At 50.0% G+C, this 16,212-nt stretch overlaps 1 protein-coding gene across 3 annotated transcripts in view; it reads right to left on the bottom strand.

The window, feature by feature from the left end:
- The window catches only part of SLC28A1 (solute carrier family 28 member 1), a 62,480-nt gene that overhangs the window by 26,904 nt on the left and 19,364 nt on the right, over positions 1-16,212 (bottom strand). For all 3 annotated transcript variants that reach the window (XM_055326543.1, XM_055326542.1, XM_055326540.1), the window contains 4 exons: positions 15,746-15,859; positions 14,276-14,353; positions 1,849-1,929; positions 412-492 (listed from right to left, as the gene is read on the bottom strand). In XM_055326543.1, coding sequence (XP_055182518.1) covers positions 412-492; positions 1,849-1,929; positions 14,276-14,353; positions 15,746-15,859 — 354 coding nt within the window. The remainder of the gene's footprint in view (positions 1-411; positions 493-1,848; positions 1,930-14,275; positions 14,354-15,745; positions 15,860-16,212) is intronic.

The following is a 16,212-nucleotide window of genomic DNA, read 5'->3' on the forward strand; positions in this document are numbered from 1 at the left end:
AGAAGATAATATGATGTCGTGTAAGGAACTCCGACCAGGAAGGGGAAAAGCTGGATTCTGAGTCCAGGCTTACATTGTGGGGTCCTGGCAAGTTCCTCCTGCCCTCAAGCCTGTTTCTATGGGAAGGCAGGAAGGTGGGGGCCACCTATAGGATTTATGAGTCTCTAAGCTGACCAGACCTCCGAGGCCTAGAGCCGTAGGAGGCACCACACAGAGGCCCGTCCTCCCTGGCATGACCCAGGCAGACGGTGCACCCCCACACAGAGCATCCCCGGTGGCCACCTTTGGTGATCCTGGCGGAATGTCTAAGCATCTCTTCCACAGACTGAATCAGAGCTCCGGGGACCCAGAACACCCGCCCTCTCTGGGGCTGATGCTGAGAGCAGGAGGGCAGGAGGCCGCAGTACCCACCTGGCTCACAAAGATGTTCCCCGCCACACTCAGGGTCTCAGTGGCCGTGGTGCCCATGGTGGTCTGCATCAGCCAGCTGATCTAGGAGGCAGAGTGGGATCAGCAGACCCTGAGTCGGAGAGGGTCGGAGTGGGTTGCAAGTGCTTGACAATCTTCCTTCCAACTTCCAGCCCAGCAGAGGAAACCCTCGCCTATGTGTTTCCTTCCACACCTCCATTTATGGGGGTTTACCACGTCCCAAGGCCACCCACTCCGCCTTAGGGTAGCTCTATTCATTATAGCAGCGCCTCTAAAATAGCACATCCTCTGTTTCCATACAGATGAATTCCAAAGGATTCCCTAGCCCAGTATACTTGAGAATTGCTGTACACACACCTCGGAGGTTACCAAATACTTATCAGCTTAGTAAAGGCTCTGAGAAGTCCTGCATACACACAAAATTGTTTAAATTTGTCTAGCCCAGCTTCCCAAAGCTATTTGACCACAGGATCCCTTTACCTAGTAACATGTGTTAACCCACTATGGAGCTGGAGTTTTGTGAAAAAGGCTTTGGGAAACATTGTATTAGAAAGTTCATCATTTCAATCAAGATGAAGTCGGCTTCCCTGGAATTTTTCCCCACTGCAGGAATGTCTCTAGCTGCCCTTTCACTAACCTTCCTTCTATACGAATTTGGAGACAGCTCTCCTACCCTAACCTCTTCTGCCCTAGCCTTCTTTTCCAGGCTCGCCAGCCCTCCTTCCTCCAACCATTCTGTGGAGAGCATGGTGTCTGGGCCTGTCATTGTTCCCCTGGTGCCTCAGTTGTCATAGCCCCTGGGCTAAACACATCCTCCAGATTTGGTGAGAGCTGCCTCCCTCCTGCCCTGCACTGTGCACTCTCACCATAACACAGGTGGTTTTTGCATTTCTGGCAGCCACCCGCTGCTTCTGGGTTATTCTGAGCTCAATCAGCTAAAACCTGACTCGCTCACTGCCAGGTCCAGTTGGCGTCCAGTGCTGCCTCCTGCATCTTGGATTTGTGCGGCAGTTTTATGAACATAAGCACAGGGTTTGACATTTATACCAGCTTAGTCTAGCCAACGTGGCCCACTGATCCAGTCTCTCAAGATCTTTCTGGTATAAGTGATTTTTTTCCCTGACATTCCTTCTCAAGGCAACCTCATTTCTGCAAACTTCCCTCACACAAACACCACATTGGATTTGGTGCCGTTTCTCCTGAGTTTCGTGACAAGAGACGCTGCGAAGGATGTTTGGCTAATGGTAGACTCTGAGTGGGAGGGTGTGGGCCTTTGTAGCAGGATTCTGGGAAGGTGCAGGCTCTAGGGGCCAGGGTGTTAGGGAAGGTTCGGGCTCTGGGTCCAAGGCCTCTGGGAGAGCATGAGCACCATGAGGAGGTAGGTCCTGGAGAGCCCAGGCCGTGGCTTTGGGGACTCACCTTCTGAATCACCCACTGCATGAGGCCCACATAGTACAGAACTGACATGACACAGCTGAAGAAGATGACAATGGGCAGAACCTGCCAGGGGGGAGAGCACAGGCGCTGGGGTTAGAGGCAGATCCCCGCATGGGACTCAGGGCCTAGGGGTCCTCAGGCAGCCCACTTTGTCCATGGCCTTGCCACTTGGAGATCTGACAGGGTCAAGGAAAAAGCTTCTCAGTTCTCAGGACCAATGAGCCAAGAACTAGACTCACAGGGGGCCTGTGGTCCTGTTACCCCGCTTCCAGTTACCAGGCTCGTCTCTGCCTCCTCCAGGCCTCATCTGTTCTTCCTTCATAACTTCCTTCATGTCCCTTCGCTCCCCACCAGTGGCCTGGCACCACCCCACTGCATCTCTGCTGCAGTCTGATTTATAATAGCAAGGATTGCCAACCCAGGGATGTCTGTCAGCAGAGGACTGGTTTCATAACCGCATGACCATGCAGCAGGGGACCAAGAGTCTGGAAACAAGAATGAGGAGGCTCTCCATGGGCAGTTAGGGAAGAATTTCCAAGACGGCATCTCATATGGGAAAGGGGAAGGTGTAAACAGGGTGTACGCTGTGCTGTTCTATGTGTAAGGAAGGCAGGGGGTGGTACTGTGCATGTGCTTGTGCTGCACGCAGTATCATTGAAATACATGCAAAGGAGGGAGTTGCCTTGGGGAGGGAATAGGTGTTGGTAGGGGAGGCAGACTTGCTTTTCACTACATCCTCTTTTGTACTGTTAGAATGCGTTATCTGTTCCAAACTTTTTTTTTAATTTTTATGTTTTTAAAGAATTTATTTATTTGAGAGAGAGAGAGAGAGAGAGCACAAGCAGGGGAGCAGCAGGCAGAGGGAGAGGAGGAAGCAGGCTCCCCGATAAGCAGGGAGCCCAATGCAGGACTGGATCCCAGGACCCTGGGATCAGGACCTGAGCCAAAGGCAGCTGCTTCACCGACTGAGCCACCAGGTGCCCCTCCAGTTTTAAAATAAGTTATGCAGAATCAATGATAGCAGGTGCATTCTTAAGCTAAAATGTTAAGTGGGGAAACTAGATATTAAAAGCATAGAAAGGCTGGAAGTCAGTACCTCCAAACAGTGAGTAGCTGCTGTGTGTGCTGGGACTATGGAAATTTGTTTTTTTTCTCTGTATTTCCAATTTCTCATCTGCTCCTGTCATTTTCTGTAATAGATGGACATCTCTCAAGGGAAGGAACATGGGTAGAGAGGAGGTTTGGGGAAGCTCATCAGTTGGGTTTTGAACTTGCTGGGTGTGAGATGCCTGGGGAACAGCCAGGGGGAGTTCTCAGTGGGCAGGCAGATAAAAGGGTCAGGAGCTCAGAGGAGAGGTCTGGGCCAGGCCTGGGTTGGGACTCTTGTGCACCAAAGCGTAGATTGGAGACCTTGGGACAGATGTACCTCTCTGAGGGAATCACCCTGAGTGAGCAGAGCAGTGAGGAAGGACAGGGCCCTGGGGTCATGTCACTGAAGGCTAATAGAGGAAGGCAGGGCATAGGGAGGGGACAGAGAAGATACAGAGAGGGGGGAGGACACCCAGGCCAGCAGTGTGATGGAAACTGAGGACAGGGATCCCTGGGTGGCGCAGCGGTTTGGCACGTGCCTTTGGCTCAGGGTGCGATCCTGGAGACCTGGGATCGAATCCCATATCAGGCTCCCGGTGCATGGAGCCTGCTTCTCCCTCTGCCTATGTCTCTGCCTCTCTCTCTCTCTCTGTGACTATCATAAATAAATAAATTTAAAAAAAATTAAAAAGAAACTGAGGACAGCTCTTCAAGTAGGAGGGCGAGTCAGCAGTGCCAGATGCATCAGAGCATTCCAGGAAATGCTGACAGCTAGGAAATCGGGGGTCCCTGGTGGAGACAACAGGAACAGGCAGCTCCCTGGAGAAGCTTAGCTCTGCCAGAAGGTAGGCCCTCAGAAGACGTAAGGGGTGATGGAAGAGCTGTTTTTGTGTTTAATAAGGGGAGTCTTGTGTGATCCCATTCAGGCTCCCCTTCAAAATGGATTGGGGCTGCAGGATGGCTCCAGACAACGACAGAGCCTCTGACCCAGGCAGCACCACCAGGGAGGAGAAGCAGGCCCTGCTGGGGTGTTTCCCGTCCCTGCCCAGCTGGACACTGCGGCTTCATCTGGACTGGCTCCGCTCCACGTCCCTGACCACCCCCGCAAGCCTCCCTGCGGGGGCGGGGGCTGCGCGGGGAGAAGCCCTCCTCCTGCCCCGTGACTGCGCTGGCTGCCTGGCGCCGGCACGCCCCCAACACGAGGTGCTGACGTCATCCGCCCTCCCTCGCAGCGAGACCCAGCGACAATCACGTACTGTCTAGACGGCTTGTCCAATTTATCACGAGAGTCACTGCCCGGCGGCGGCCTGGCAGGGCTGCAGACATGGCCCAGACCCGGGAGCAGAGAGCCCCGGCCGGCGGGACCTGGCTGCAGATCTGGGACTTTCTCCTGGCAGCAGGAGAGTTTCTCCCTGTGAGATGCAGGTTTTTGGTGCAAGGGAACCTGTGTTTTGCTTTAAAGGGTGACTGTCTTGGGAGGGAAGATAGATGGAAGACAAGTGACCTCCAATTTTCTAATGTGGGACATTTCATGCTAATAAGGTCCCTGAGGCCCACATGATCTCCCAGCCTGAGAAACAACCCCCAGGCTTATAGTGAGCGATGGCAAAAGACAGGAGAGGCAGCTGAAGACAGTGTTGCTGTAGTCGGGGAAAAGGATGCACCATTAAGTCCTACTATGTGTCTATATGCAGCCCTGCGTGCGATGTGCCAGTTGCAGTGCCCAGTGTGTGGCAACTCATCGATCCTCAAATCAACTGAGGTAGATGTAAATCCCCTTCACCAGTGGGAATGCTGAGAGTGTGAGGTGTTGCTTACCTGCTCAAGGTCACACACCTGCCAAAAGACAGAGCGCTTCCTAGTTGCTGTGCAGGTTGCCAAGACCCTGCCATGACCCTAAAGAGGTTTGCCCTGTTGCCAGTCCTGGACAGGCATTTCTCTGTCTGAGGAGAAGCATACATCTCCTACAGGAGTGAGCTTCCAGCTGGGAGCAGCCCTAAGTAAGTCCTGACCATTGCACTTCAGAACTTTAGAGCTGGCTGGTCCTAGTACCAATACTCATCAATAACTGTTGGAAGAGGGAATTTCTAGCTTGTCTAGGCCAATGGTTCTCAAAGTATAGTGCCTGGACCAGTAATACCACCTAAGAATTTGCTAGAAATGCAAATGTTGAGCCCCACACCCAGAGTTTCAGATTCAGGAGGTCTGGGGCAGGCCTGAGAATTTGGGCCTTAGAATTGCCAGATGCTGCTGGTGCTGCTGGTCTGGATGCTACACTCTTAGAACCACTGCTCTAGAGTTTAGACCATATACTCTGAGCGAATGTCAACTTTTTACCAGGAAACAGGCTCTAAAAGGCAGGACCAAACCCACTGAGGATGTGGCCCTGATGCTTCCTCTTCATGGAGGAAGCTGAGCCAGCTTTTAATGACTTCCTGATGAAGAACTCCCACACGCCAAGCCCCAAAGGCCTAAACACTCCAGAAAGGGCCCTGTCACCAGCCCCACAAAACCCCATAAAAATTCCAAACCACAAACTCCAAAGTTGGTCAACAGAACACTAAAAGGATCATACACCATCATCATTGGGGATTTATTCTAGGGAAGCAGGGATGGTTCAACATCCATGAGTCAATCAACTTGATATAGACATTAACAAAACAAGTGATAAAAATACATGGCAATCTCAAAGATGGACAGAAAGCATTTGACAAAATTCAACATCCATTCATGATAAGAACTCTCAGCAAAGTGGATGTAGAAGAGATGCACCTCAATATAATAAAGGCCACATATGACAAACCCATAGCTAACATCATACTCATTAATGAAAGGATGAGAACTTTTCCTCTGAGATGAGGAACAAGACAAGGATATCTACTCTCACAACTCCTATTCAATATACTATTGGAAGTCCTAGTCAGAACAATTAGTCAAGAAAAAAAAAAGGTATCCAAATTAGAAAGGAAGAAGTAAAATTGTCATTCTTTGCAGATAACATGATACTGTATATTTAAAAAAATCTAAATCTAAAGACTCTGCCGAACAACCACTAGAACTAATAAATGAATCAGTAAAGTTGCAGGATACAAAATTAACATACATAAATCAGCTGTGTTTCTATACACTAATGAGTTATCAGAAAGAGAAATTAAGGGAAAACAGCCCATTTACAATTGCATCAAAAGACTAAAATACCTAGGAATAAATTTAATCAAGGAGGTGAAAGACCTGTACTCTGAAAATTATAAACACTAGTGAGATGGGGCAGTTGGGTGACTCAGTTGGTGAAGTGTCTGCCTTCGGCTCAGGTCATGATCCCAGGGTCCTGGGATTGAGCCGTGTTGGGTTCCCTACTCAGTGGGGAATCTGCTTCTTCCTCTCCCTTAATCCCTCTCCCCAATTTGTGCTTGATCACTCTGCCTCTCTCAAATAAACTTTTTTTAAAAAGGCATTGGTGAAAGAAATTAAAGGTGACACAAATAAAAGATATCCCATGTGCATGGATTGGAAGAATTAATATTATTAAAATGTCCATACTACCCAAAGCATCAGAATATCAGTGGAATTTTTCATGGAACCAAAACAAATAATCCTAAAATTTATGTAGAACCACAGAAGACCCTGAATAGTCAAAGCAGTCTTGAGAAAGAAGAACAAAGCTGGATGTACCATGCTTCCTGATTTCAAGCTATACCACAAACCTCTAGTTATTACAACAGTCTGGTATTGCTACTAAAACAGACACATAGATCAAAGGAATAGAATAGAGAGCCAGAAATAAGCCCATGTTTGTATGATCAGTTAATTTACAACAAGGAGGCAAAAATATCCAATGGGAAAAAGACAATCTCTTCAGTAAATGGTGCTGAAAAAACTGGAGAGTTACATGCAGAAGAATGAAACTGGACCACTTTCTTACACCATACACAAAAATATATTCCAATGGATTAAAGACTTGAATGTAAAACCTGAAACCATAAACTCCTAGGAGAAAACATAGACAATGAGCTCTCTGACATAAGTGTTAGCGATGTTTTTTTGGATCAGTCCCCTCAGGCAAGGGCAACAAAAGCTAAAATAAACAAATGTGATTACATCCAATTAAAAAGCTTCTGTGCAGTGAAAGAAACCAACAACAAAACAAAGGGACAACCCACTGAATGGGAGAAGATATTTGCTAATCATATATCTGTTAAGGTGTTAACATCAAAAATATATAAAGAACTTAAATAACTAATATCCCCCAAAGGAACTCGATTAACAAATGGGCAGAGGACCTGAATAGACATTTTCCCAAAGAAGACATGCAGATGGCCAACAGATACATGAAAAGATGCTCAACATACAGATCACCAGGGAAATGCAAATCAAAACCACAATGAGAGATCACCTCACATTGGTCAGATTGACTATTATCAAAACCACAAAGGGGATCCCTGGATGGGTCAGTTGGTTTAGCATCTGACTCGATCTCAGCTCAGTCACGATCTCAGGGTCATGAGATAGGGCCCCACGTTGGGCTCCACAATGGGTGTGGAACCTGCTTGAAATAAATAGATAAATAAATAAAATTTTAAAAATTTCAAAAAGTACATAAGTCACAGGAATGCAATGTTCAGCATAGGGAATACAGTTGATAATATTGTAATAACTTTGTACAGCAACAGGTGACTTATAAGAAGACTTATTGTGGGGATCATTTCATAATGTCTAAGAATATCGAAGGACTATGATATATACCTGGAACTAATAGGATATTATGTTGGCTATATTTCAATAAAAATAAAGGGGAAAAAAAGGAGGAAAAAAGAGAGCATGTATGTGTGATACTAACCAAACAGGCACACAAAGCTGGAAGATCCCTCTGGGGGGGTGCCACAATGCCTACTCCACCACTCCCCTTACAGAAAGGCGGAGGGCACTTATTCCAAGGCCACGCCAAGGCCTCCTGACTTCCTGCTGCCACCACCCCTTGCCCTCAGTGCTCTAACCACTCTGCTTCTCATGCCCAACTGCCTGTCAAAGTCTCCTTCAGAGACCTTTGCAGGAATAGAGGGGAAAGGAGAAAAAATGAGTGGGAAATATCAGAAAGGGAGATGAGAGACTCCTAACTCTGGGAAACAAACAAGGGGTAGTGGAAAGGGAGGTGGGCGGAGGGTGGGGGTGACTGGGTGACGGGCACTGAGGGGGGCACTTGATGGGATGAGCACTGGGTGTTATGCTATATGTTGGCAAATTGAACACCAATAAAAAATAAATAAGAAAAAAAAGAGACCTTTGTAGATGCCAGGTTCTCACAAGATCTCTCCCAGTCCAATCACCCTATCCCCCTTCTCCTAGCTCCCCACCCTGGTTTCCACTTACTTCCCACACCTTGGTTTCCACTTCCCACACCCTTCCCTGAAAATCACACTCACTGAGGTTACCAGGGACCCCTTGATTCTTAAATCAACCATGTGCCTTTTAGCCCTTTTCTTATTTGCTTTTATTTTTGGTCAAATGTGGCATCACCAACCATGGGGATGGCTGAGGCTGCAACAGGCAGACACACTGAAACCCTTGGGAGATGAAAACATTTTCTTTCAGCTAGGTGGTCTTCAGGGAGAGAACACTGAGCAGCACTGCTGAGCTTCGTATGTGGGTGCATGTTCCAGAGGCTGGAGCCATGGTGAAGGAACAAGTGAGCATGCGCCACCAGGCCAGCCAGGTCCAGGAAGGATGCAGGAGCCTCGGGGGAGGTGACTATGTGGGTGGGAAATTACCAGAAGGGAGATGGAGCCAAGGTGGAACGATTACTCAAGAAGACACAGTCAAGAGGTGGCTGCCACGTCGACGGCGCTGGACTCCAGGGCAGGAGAGGTGGAGGGACAGAGAAGTCCCAGGCAGAGACTCAATTTCCTGGAGAAGTGATGAGCTGGACATGGCCCAGCAGGAAGCAGCTTGGATTTTGAAAATCTGAGTGAGCTCAGAGGAGACTTCCCCAGGCCATCAAGAGCCAAAGGCCTTGGACTCCATCCATGTGATCCATGGAAAGAAAGCAAAGAAAGCTCCTGAGTCTTCCATTCGACTTGGCGCCAACAAAACCACTCCCATCTTGAGGACCAGTCCCAAGCTTAGCAAGTGCCTGTGTGTGTGTGTGTGTGTGTGTGTGTGTGTGTGCATGTGTGAATGTGTGTGTGATGCAGGGAGGGGCGTGGTGCGGGAGAAGCTAATAGGCAAGTGGGTGAGTGAAATTTTGCAATTAATGAATCTTGTGAAGAAGGAAGTTCCAGGACCATGGGGCATTTGAGTCCTCCCTGATCTGGTCTGTCTTAGGGAAGGAGGCCACCATCTAATACACTAACCATGAGTTTGGCCAGAGGACAGGGCCTCCCAGGGGCCAAAAAAAAAAAAAAAGGTTAGCATTTGACTGGGAAATGCTGAGCCTGGCTAATGATAAACTCACCTCCCTTCTTTTTTCTCTCTTGGCTGAATATTCAAACTCAAAGTCTTTAGCAACCATTTAATAGGTTTTAAATTTAACATTAAATTAAGGTTACCTTTTGATTAAGGTTACCTTTTGAATTTGGAAGGGAGAGGTGATGTCCCTGACTTCAACTTACAGTATGAGAAGAAAACACCGCTTGGCTGGTAGTTCAAACACCCTGTCCTAGCCCTCACTCTGCCCTAACTCACTGGGTGCCTGAGCCACTGTTCCTCTGGAGTGTGGTTTGACCATCTGTAATATTGGGGTGGGGGGCAAAGATCAATGAGCTCCCTTCCAGCCCAACAGTCTTTGAAGCCATGCTTGTACAGGGTGATTTAGGGAGATAGGCAGGTAGCAGGTGTGCACATGTTCTTCCAGAAAGGGAGAAAAGATGGGAAGACACACAACTAACTTTCATAAGATGATGGACACCGCAGCAAGCCAGGGGATTGTTTCAGTGCTGGAATGGGAGAGAAGCAGGGTAGGGACATCCGTGGACTGCTGCTTGGCCTGCCCCCCGAACCCCTTCCCCTGCTGCTTTTGGTAACAAAGCCTTAGTTTTCCTTTGGGAAACCACCCCTCCTCCACTCTCACCCAATCGGCTCCAGGTTTGGTGGACCAAAGCCATTTACCCTCCCTGGCTCCAATTCAGAGATGGCTTGTACTCCAAGCCAGACCAAGAAATAGCCCACTCCTGGATTTCATGCTAGAATTGGTGAAAATCAGGTATGCTCTCTCTCTTTCCCTCCCTCTAGGTAAGGTTGCTCAGTTGTTTGGATGTAAGCCTGGTATCTCTTTGCCACCAGCTCAAAGGGAGCCTACCCAAGACCAAGACTGAGGCCAACATCAAGAACACAGAAGCAAGACATGGAGCAGGTGGATCCCAGGGGATGCTCAATATGTGGATCCAACAGGATCTGAGGCCCCTGGATTTCTCAGTTATAGAACTTAATCTTGATTTTTTTTAGTTCTGTTTTATTTTGGATTTTTTTGGCTTAAGTCAATTTGAGTTGTGTTTCTGTCACTTACCACTAAGTCAGGAGCTAAGCTAAGTCAGGAAGTATGGCCTAGACTCTCAAATGTGGCCCTGAGTTGTGGCCAGGAGGAACCGTCATTGCTGTTTCCCCCAACAGGAATGTTAGCTGTCATCTGGGTCCTGCTCCTATACCAGACCACAAACACTCACTTGGAACACAAGTGCACCCTGGAAATGCAGCAAATCACAGGTCCTATAGGACCTTCTATCACGGAGGAACAGTACTGCCTCTCCTGGGCAATGCTCCTTGGAATGATGAGCTTCTTAGGGCAGCTACCACTCAATCAGAGCATCTGACTCCCTGGCTTTGGGTGGGAGCACAAGACCCCAGTTTTTCCCATTGTAGCATCCCATGCACTGGACTTAGCATTTGGTCCAGAAATGGTCACATGACCTAAAGCAGAGCAATCTGAAGCTTGTCCCAGGATTTTCTTTCTTTCTTTCTTTCTTTCTTTCTTTCTTTCTTTCTTTCTTTCTTTCTTTCTTTCTTTCTTTCTTTCTTCTTTCTTTCTTTCTTTCTCTTTCTTCCTTTTTCCCCCCAGGATTTTCTAACTTGAGTTGGCAGAGAAGAGTTTCCCTCATTCTGGGAGAACATTGCTGTAAGAATGAGCACCTGATGTTGCTGGGGGCCAGGGGAAGATCTGGTATGCAAGAGCGAAGCTAATGTCCTGGCATATGCAGAAGTATGGGGCTGGGGGCCATGAACCTGACAGCCCAGGGTCCAGCCTGCACTAACTGTACCTTGCCTTCCAGTATGCAAGGCAAGAAACAGCCCTCCCCCTCTCCTCCCTTTAAAGCAACTGTTAAATGGGTTTCTGTCACTTGCAACCAAGCAATCCTAAAGAATATTCTTTTCTTCAAAAACAAAGGAAAAACAAACATCTAAGGTCGGGGCCCCTTTGTCACCACTGTCTATCAAGGAAAGTGCTTTGATATCAAGGCACAGAACCTAATAAACAAGAGCTTTGGACCTGGGTTCCAATCTGGATCCCAGCACTCATTAGCTTTGTGGCTTTCTGCAAGTAACAACCACTCTGAACCTCAGTATCCTCCTCTGTGAAAAAGAGGATAATGATAGCATTTCCCTCATGGGTGGTTGTGGAGGCAAAGTGAGTGCCAAGCACATGGTTCTTGCTCCACACCTAGGAGCTGTTATTATTTCCTTCTCCCTGTGCTTTTCTTCTCTGCTCCATCAAGATCTCAGATCTAGAGGTGGACAAAATGGTTTATGGCGGCCCTGGAACTTGCTGCAAAGATGCTGTGTAGCTCTTGGCTCCAGAGGGTTGGGAAGCTATGGGCTCTGCTGGGGAGGTTTGGAGAAGGAAGAGTTCAGCACTGGTCTTGGGCCAAAGGGAAAGCTGCTCAGGACCACACAGTCATGGGAATGACGGCCCAGCCAGGAAGAGGAGCCCAACCCACAGCCGTGGCTCACAAAGTCAGACCTTCCCAGCAGGCACAGAGGGACTTCCCACATGCAGGCACAGAAGAACCACCATTTGTTCCTCAAAGAGCAGTGTCCAGGCGCTGGGCAGGGGTTTGTAGGGCTCAGGGTCAGTTAAGGAACACAAGGATGAGTAAGACCAAGGCCCTGCCCTCAAATGGCTAAATGCAAACACAGCTACAAGATGCGGAACTAAACAATGTGCTTCCTGCAGGCCCCCTTGGCCTCCATTCCCCACAGTGACCTCTCTCCTGCACTGTGGCAGCCTGGTGGCCCCAGGTCACCACATGGGTATGGGGCAGCCTCCTCTGGCCCTCTATTCCAAACATCCCAGCTACAGCCCATCCTACCCACTATTGACATGATTACCGTCCCAAAGCTCCAAACAGTCCTTCCCTGCTCAAAAAATCTTCAATAGCTTCCATTTCCTGGGGACAAAACCCAGGTGCCCCCTCCCGGCATTAGGGCCCTTCCAGGTACTGTCCCACCAAACTTCTGGATTGAGCCCTAGCCTGTGCCTTCCTGCAAATAATTCCCATGCCACCAAAAGGAACTTAGCCCTATACCTGAGACACACCTGTGCTTTCTCACCTGGGTGCTTATCCCATGAACTTCCTCCTCTCGCCTATCTGTGTATCCAAATCTCTCCTGTCCTGCACATCCTGCAGCCCCACGTCAAACACCGCCTCCTTGGGGAGTCATCCTCACTGCCCCTGGCTTAAGCCACGCCTCCCTGCATAGACTCCCCCAGCACTTTCTGTTGTGCCCACTGCACTTGATCTCCCCACTGCCTGGGGAGGTCAAACCACAGAGTGTTGTATGTTTGTCTCTAAAGGAATGAGAAGATGCCGGCTGCTGTCTCTCTGGCGAGCACAAGAAGTCATGCTGGAGCCGGTCTTCCCTGCGTCTCCCTGGAACCTTGGGTGGCCCCCTCTTGCAAATGCCAATGTGAAGGGAGCAGCCCTCCCCCACCCTACAGGGATGGTGTCAGGGGACCTTCAGAGGGGGCTGGCAGAGGCTGCCCCTCCATCCCCCCTCTACACAGAGCTGGTCTGAGAAACGTGATGGACAAGCTCATCCCAGGGCACAAGACCCCTGAGAGGACAGGTCCCCTCCTTCATTCATCCTAGGATTGACATTATTAGAATGACTTGGATAAAGTAGAAGTTTTCCCAAGAGTTGCTGGCACAGACACTGTGACGCCAAAAGGACCTCACCACAAGCTGGTGGCAGGGGAAGTGGAGCTGGAGATGTCTAGACTCATAATCCAGCTCAACATCAGCCCAGAAATGCGCAGCCAAGCCTATGGCTCAGGCTGGAAGCCTCTGGGGCCCAACACCCACCATGGGATGGGAAGGCTCTAGAAATAATGGCCAGAGTAATAAAGAACAGAAACCTCCTGAACCTACACGTGGGATCCAGCACAGCAGTCTCGTGGTGACAGTGGTCTAGGGTGTCCTCCAGGAGGCAGCATGAGTTCCTGTCCATGGTGCCATGGCCACAGTGGCAGGAAGTCTCTCTCTCTACTTGGCATCAGAAGTGGAGCTTATGTCTGGAGGGGGCTTCAGGTTCAGGGTCCTTAGACAGCTTGGGTCAGGGAGGAGGCAGAAGGGAGCCATGCCAGAGGCTCCTTCCTTAGGGAAGGAGGCACGTGGGTGCTCAGGCCACCAACCAGAGAAAGAAGAAATGCAGCTGCACTTCCACTCAGAACAGTGGACAGGCTGCACCATGGCAAACTCAGTGCAGGCTGCACGTTAAAGTCAGGGTAGGGGCCCCGCCACACGCAATAAGGCCTTGGGGTCGGCAGTTTCCCCCATAGCATTTGCACTGCAGGAGGCACATTAAAAACTGGTTGGTTACTGGAAGGAGAGAAGGACAGAGGGAGGGAGGGAGGGAGGGCCTGCAGGCCCAGAAGAGTCCAGAGGAGAGTCATAGCTTGCAGCTGGCCAGCTTCCTGCAGGGGTGGCCCGAGAGGCCCTGGAAGTAGAAGCAGCCTGAGAAGGCCACTTGGGACTAAGGTTCCCTGCAGCATGGTGGGGGCTAAGGCAAAAGCAGGTGCTGGCCCCCTGCCCCCCACTTCTTGTCCTCAGTCTCACGTGATTCTATCATCTGGGGGTTGACTTTTAAGGAAAAGAATACAGACATATCTTACTTGGCAAATTTTACAAAATACACTGAAAACAGCGGCAGAGGAAAACACTGTGGGCTCCACCCCGACTCAGCACCCCAAGGTTTGTTCTTCCCCAGCATCCAGGCCGTGGCTCCCCCAGCAGGAGTCCTCCTGGCCCACCTGTTTGCCCAGACACCCCCCACCCCAGCTGGAGGCGCCCAGTGACCCCGGCTACAGGCCTCATGGGCCAAGAGTCGAGCTGACCTGAAATGCGAAGACACCCTTGACCATCGCCTCCCCAAACACGAAGCTGGAACCGACATCCGTGTAGCTCAGGAAGATCTGAAAGCAAAACACAAAACAAAGTAAAAATCTGGAGGGAGACAAGGAAGCTGGGCCGGGTGAGCTGGGGGGACCTTGCTGGCCACAGGGCTGTCCAGCAGCCCGGGGGTCAGGGGAGAGGGACCGCAGGCCTCCAGGGCGTCGCAGGGCCTGGGTACCACCTGGCACTGCACTCTGTGAAAGCACACTCACGGGTGCTTGCTCCCCTGAGCATATGCTCCCCAAGAGATCTTTTTTCAGTCGCTTCGCTTCACGGGAACACTTGGGGATGGGACCTTGGGAACAGCCCTAAAGAGGCAGTGGAGGAGGAACTCCCAAGACAGACGCACCTGAGGGCTCTCCTAGGTGGTGGCTTGTGTGCCTGCCCACTTCCCTCTGACCAATGACCTATCCCGTCCCATCCCAGGCTGGTGGCCTCATGTCCCTGTGCGACCACCCTTTTGCCAGAGCTGATTTTAGGTCTTGAACTTGCATTGTGACTACAGGGACAAGTCAGTGCTCTTGTCCAGACTCTGTGTTCCCATCTATAAAATGACAGTCATGACCAGAGCAGCAACGCTGTCTTTTCCCCCACAACCCACATGCAAGTGCCCTTGGTGTGGGTTGGGGGTCAGGGGAGAGGGACCGTGGGCCTCCTGGGCATCATGGGCCTGGGTACCATCTGGCACTGCACTCTGTGAAAGCACACTCACAAGTGCTTGCTCCCCTGAGCATATGCTCCCCAAGAGATCTTTTTCTTGGGGCAGGAAGACGGCAGAGCCGTGGGCGTGACATGGGATTTCTCGGCTCCACCCTCAACTTCCCACCAGACAGCACATGGAAATTCCAGACAGTGAGACCGGGGTGAGTGGAGGACTAACCATGTGCCCTCGATAACTTCTATTTTAAGAAGTGACTCGTGACAGTTGCACAACAGTGTGAATGAACTTCATGACACTTAAAAATGGTGAATATAGTAAATTTTGTGCCATGTGTATTTACTACAATAAACAATGGAATAAAAAACATGACTTCAAGAAACTGAACATTATTTGTAAGCATGCATGTACACAAAGTAAATCATTTGTATTTTTTTCTAGCACTTTTAACTATTATAAGTCCTATGTAACTTGTGACTGCCTAGGGCCACATGCCTTGTACCCGGGTATCCCAAGAAGCTTTCTGTCCTGAAATTCCCTTCCACATCATAACAGCCTCTGAAAGGACAGCTCCATCTGGGTAGGTGGTCCCAGGTCTGAGGGACATAGCAGCCACACTGCTTGGCCCCCAGCTGCTTACCCGGTCTGGGACCCAGGGCACACCCACTGCTCTGGTCCCAATCCCCCTCTACGGCCTCACCTCTATGTTCTGGCAACTCAAGACACCCTGGGCAGCTGGATCCTATGCACACACCTGGATCTGGTTGCCCATCCACTGGAATGCAATAAATCCTGGTTCTGTTCTGATGACGAAGAGTCCAAGCACAAACTGTAGTCCAAGGCCCCAGGACACAGCCCTCCAGGACACCTGCCACCGAATAGAAAGGTGCTGGCAAGCTCAGCTCGTTAGGGGACCCACAGGAAACTGCATGGGGTAAGGGCAGAGATCATGGTGCTACTGAGGGGAGGTGGGAGGTTTGGCCCATCTGGAGGAATGAGACTGGACCCAGCCAGAACTCTGGGCCTGTTGCCAATGGTCACAGCCCCCTGGAGTCGTAATAGGACACACACTAGCAGGAACAGGACTGGGGCCGTGGGCAGTGGTGGTGTGAGGTCTAAGGACCCATGCAGGACACCAGCAGCCTCCAGCCTGCCATGGCACTGGGTCCTGGTCATCACTGGGAGGGCATTGTGGCCTCAGGCTCTGGCTTTAGTGTAACC

Source organism: Nyctereutes procyonoides, unplaced genomic scaffold, assembly GCF_905146905.1.
Source record: "Nyctereutes procyonoides isolate TBG_1078 unplaced genomic scaffold, NYPRO_anot_genome, whole genome shotgun sequence".
NCBI classification, from domain to species: Eukaryota; Metazoa; Chordata; class Mammalia; order Carnivora; family Canidae; genus Nyctereutes; species Nyctereutes procyonoides.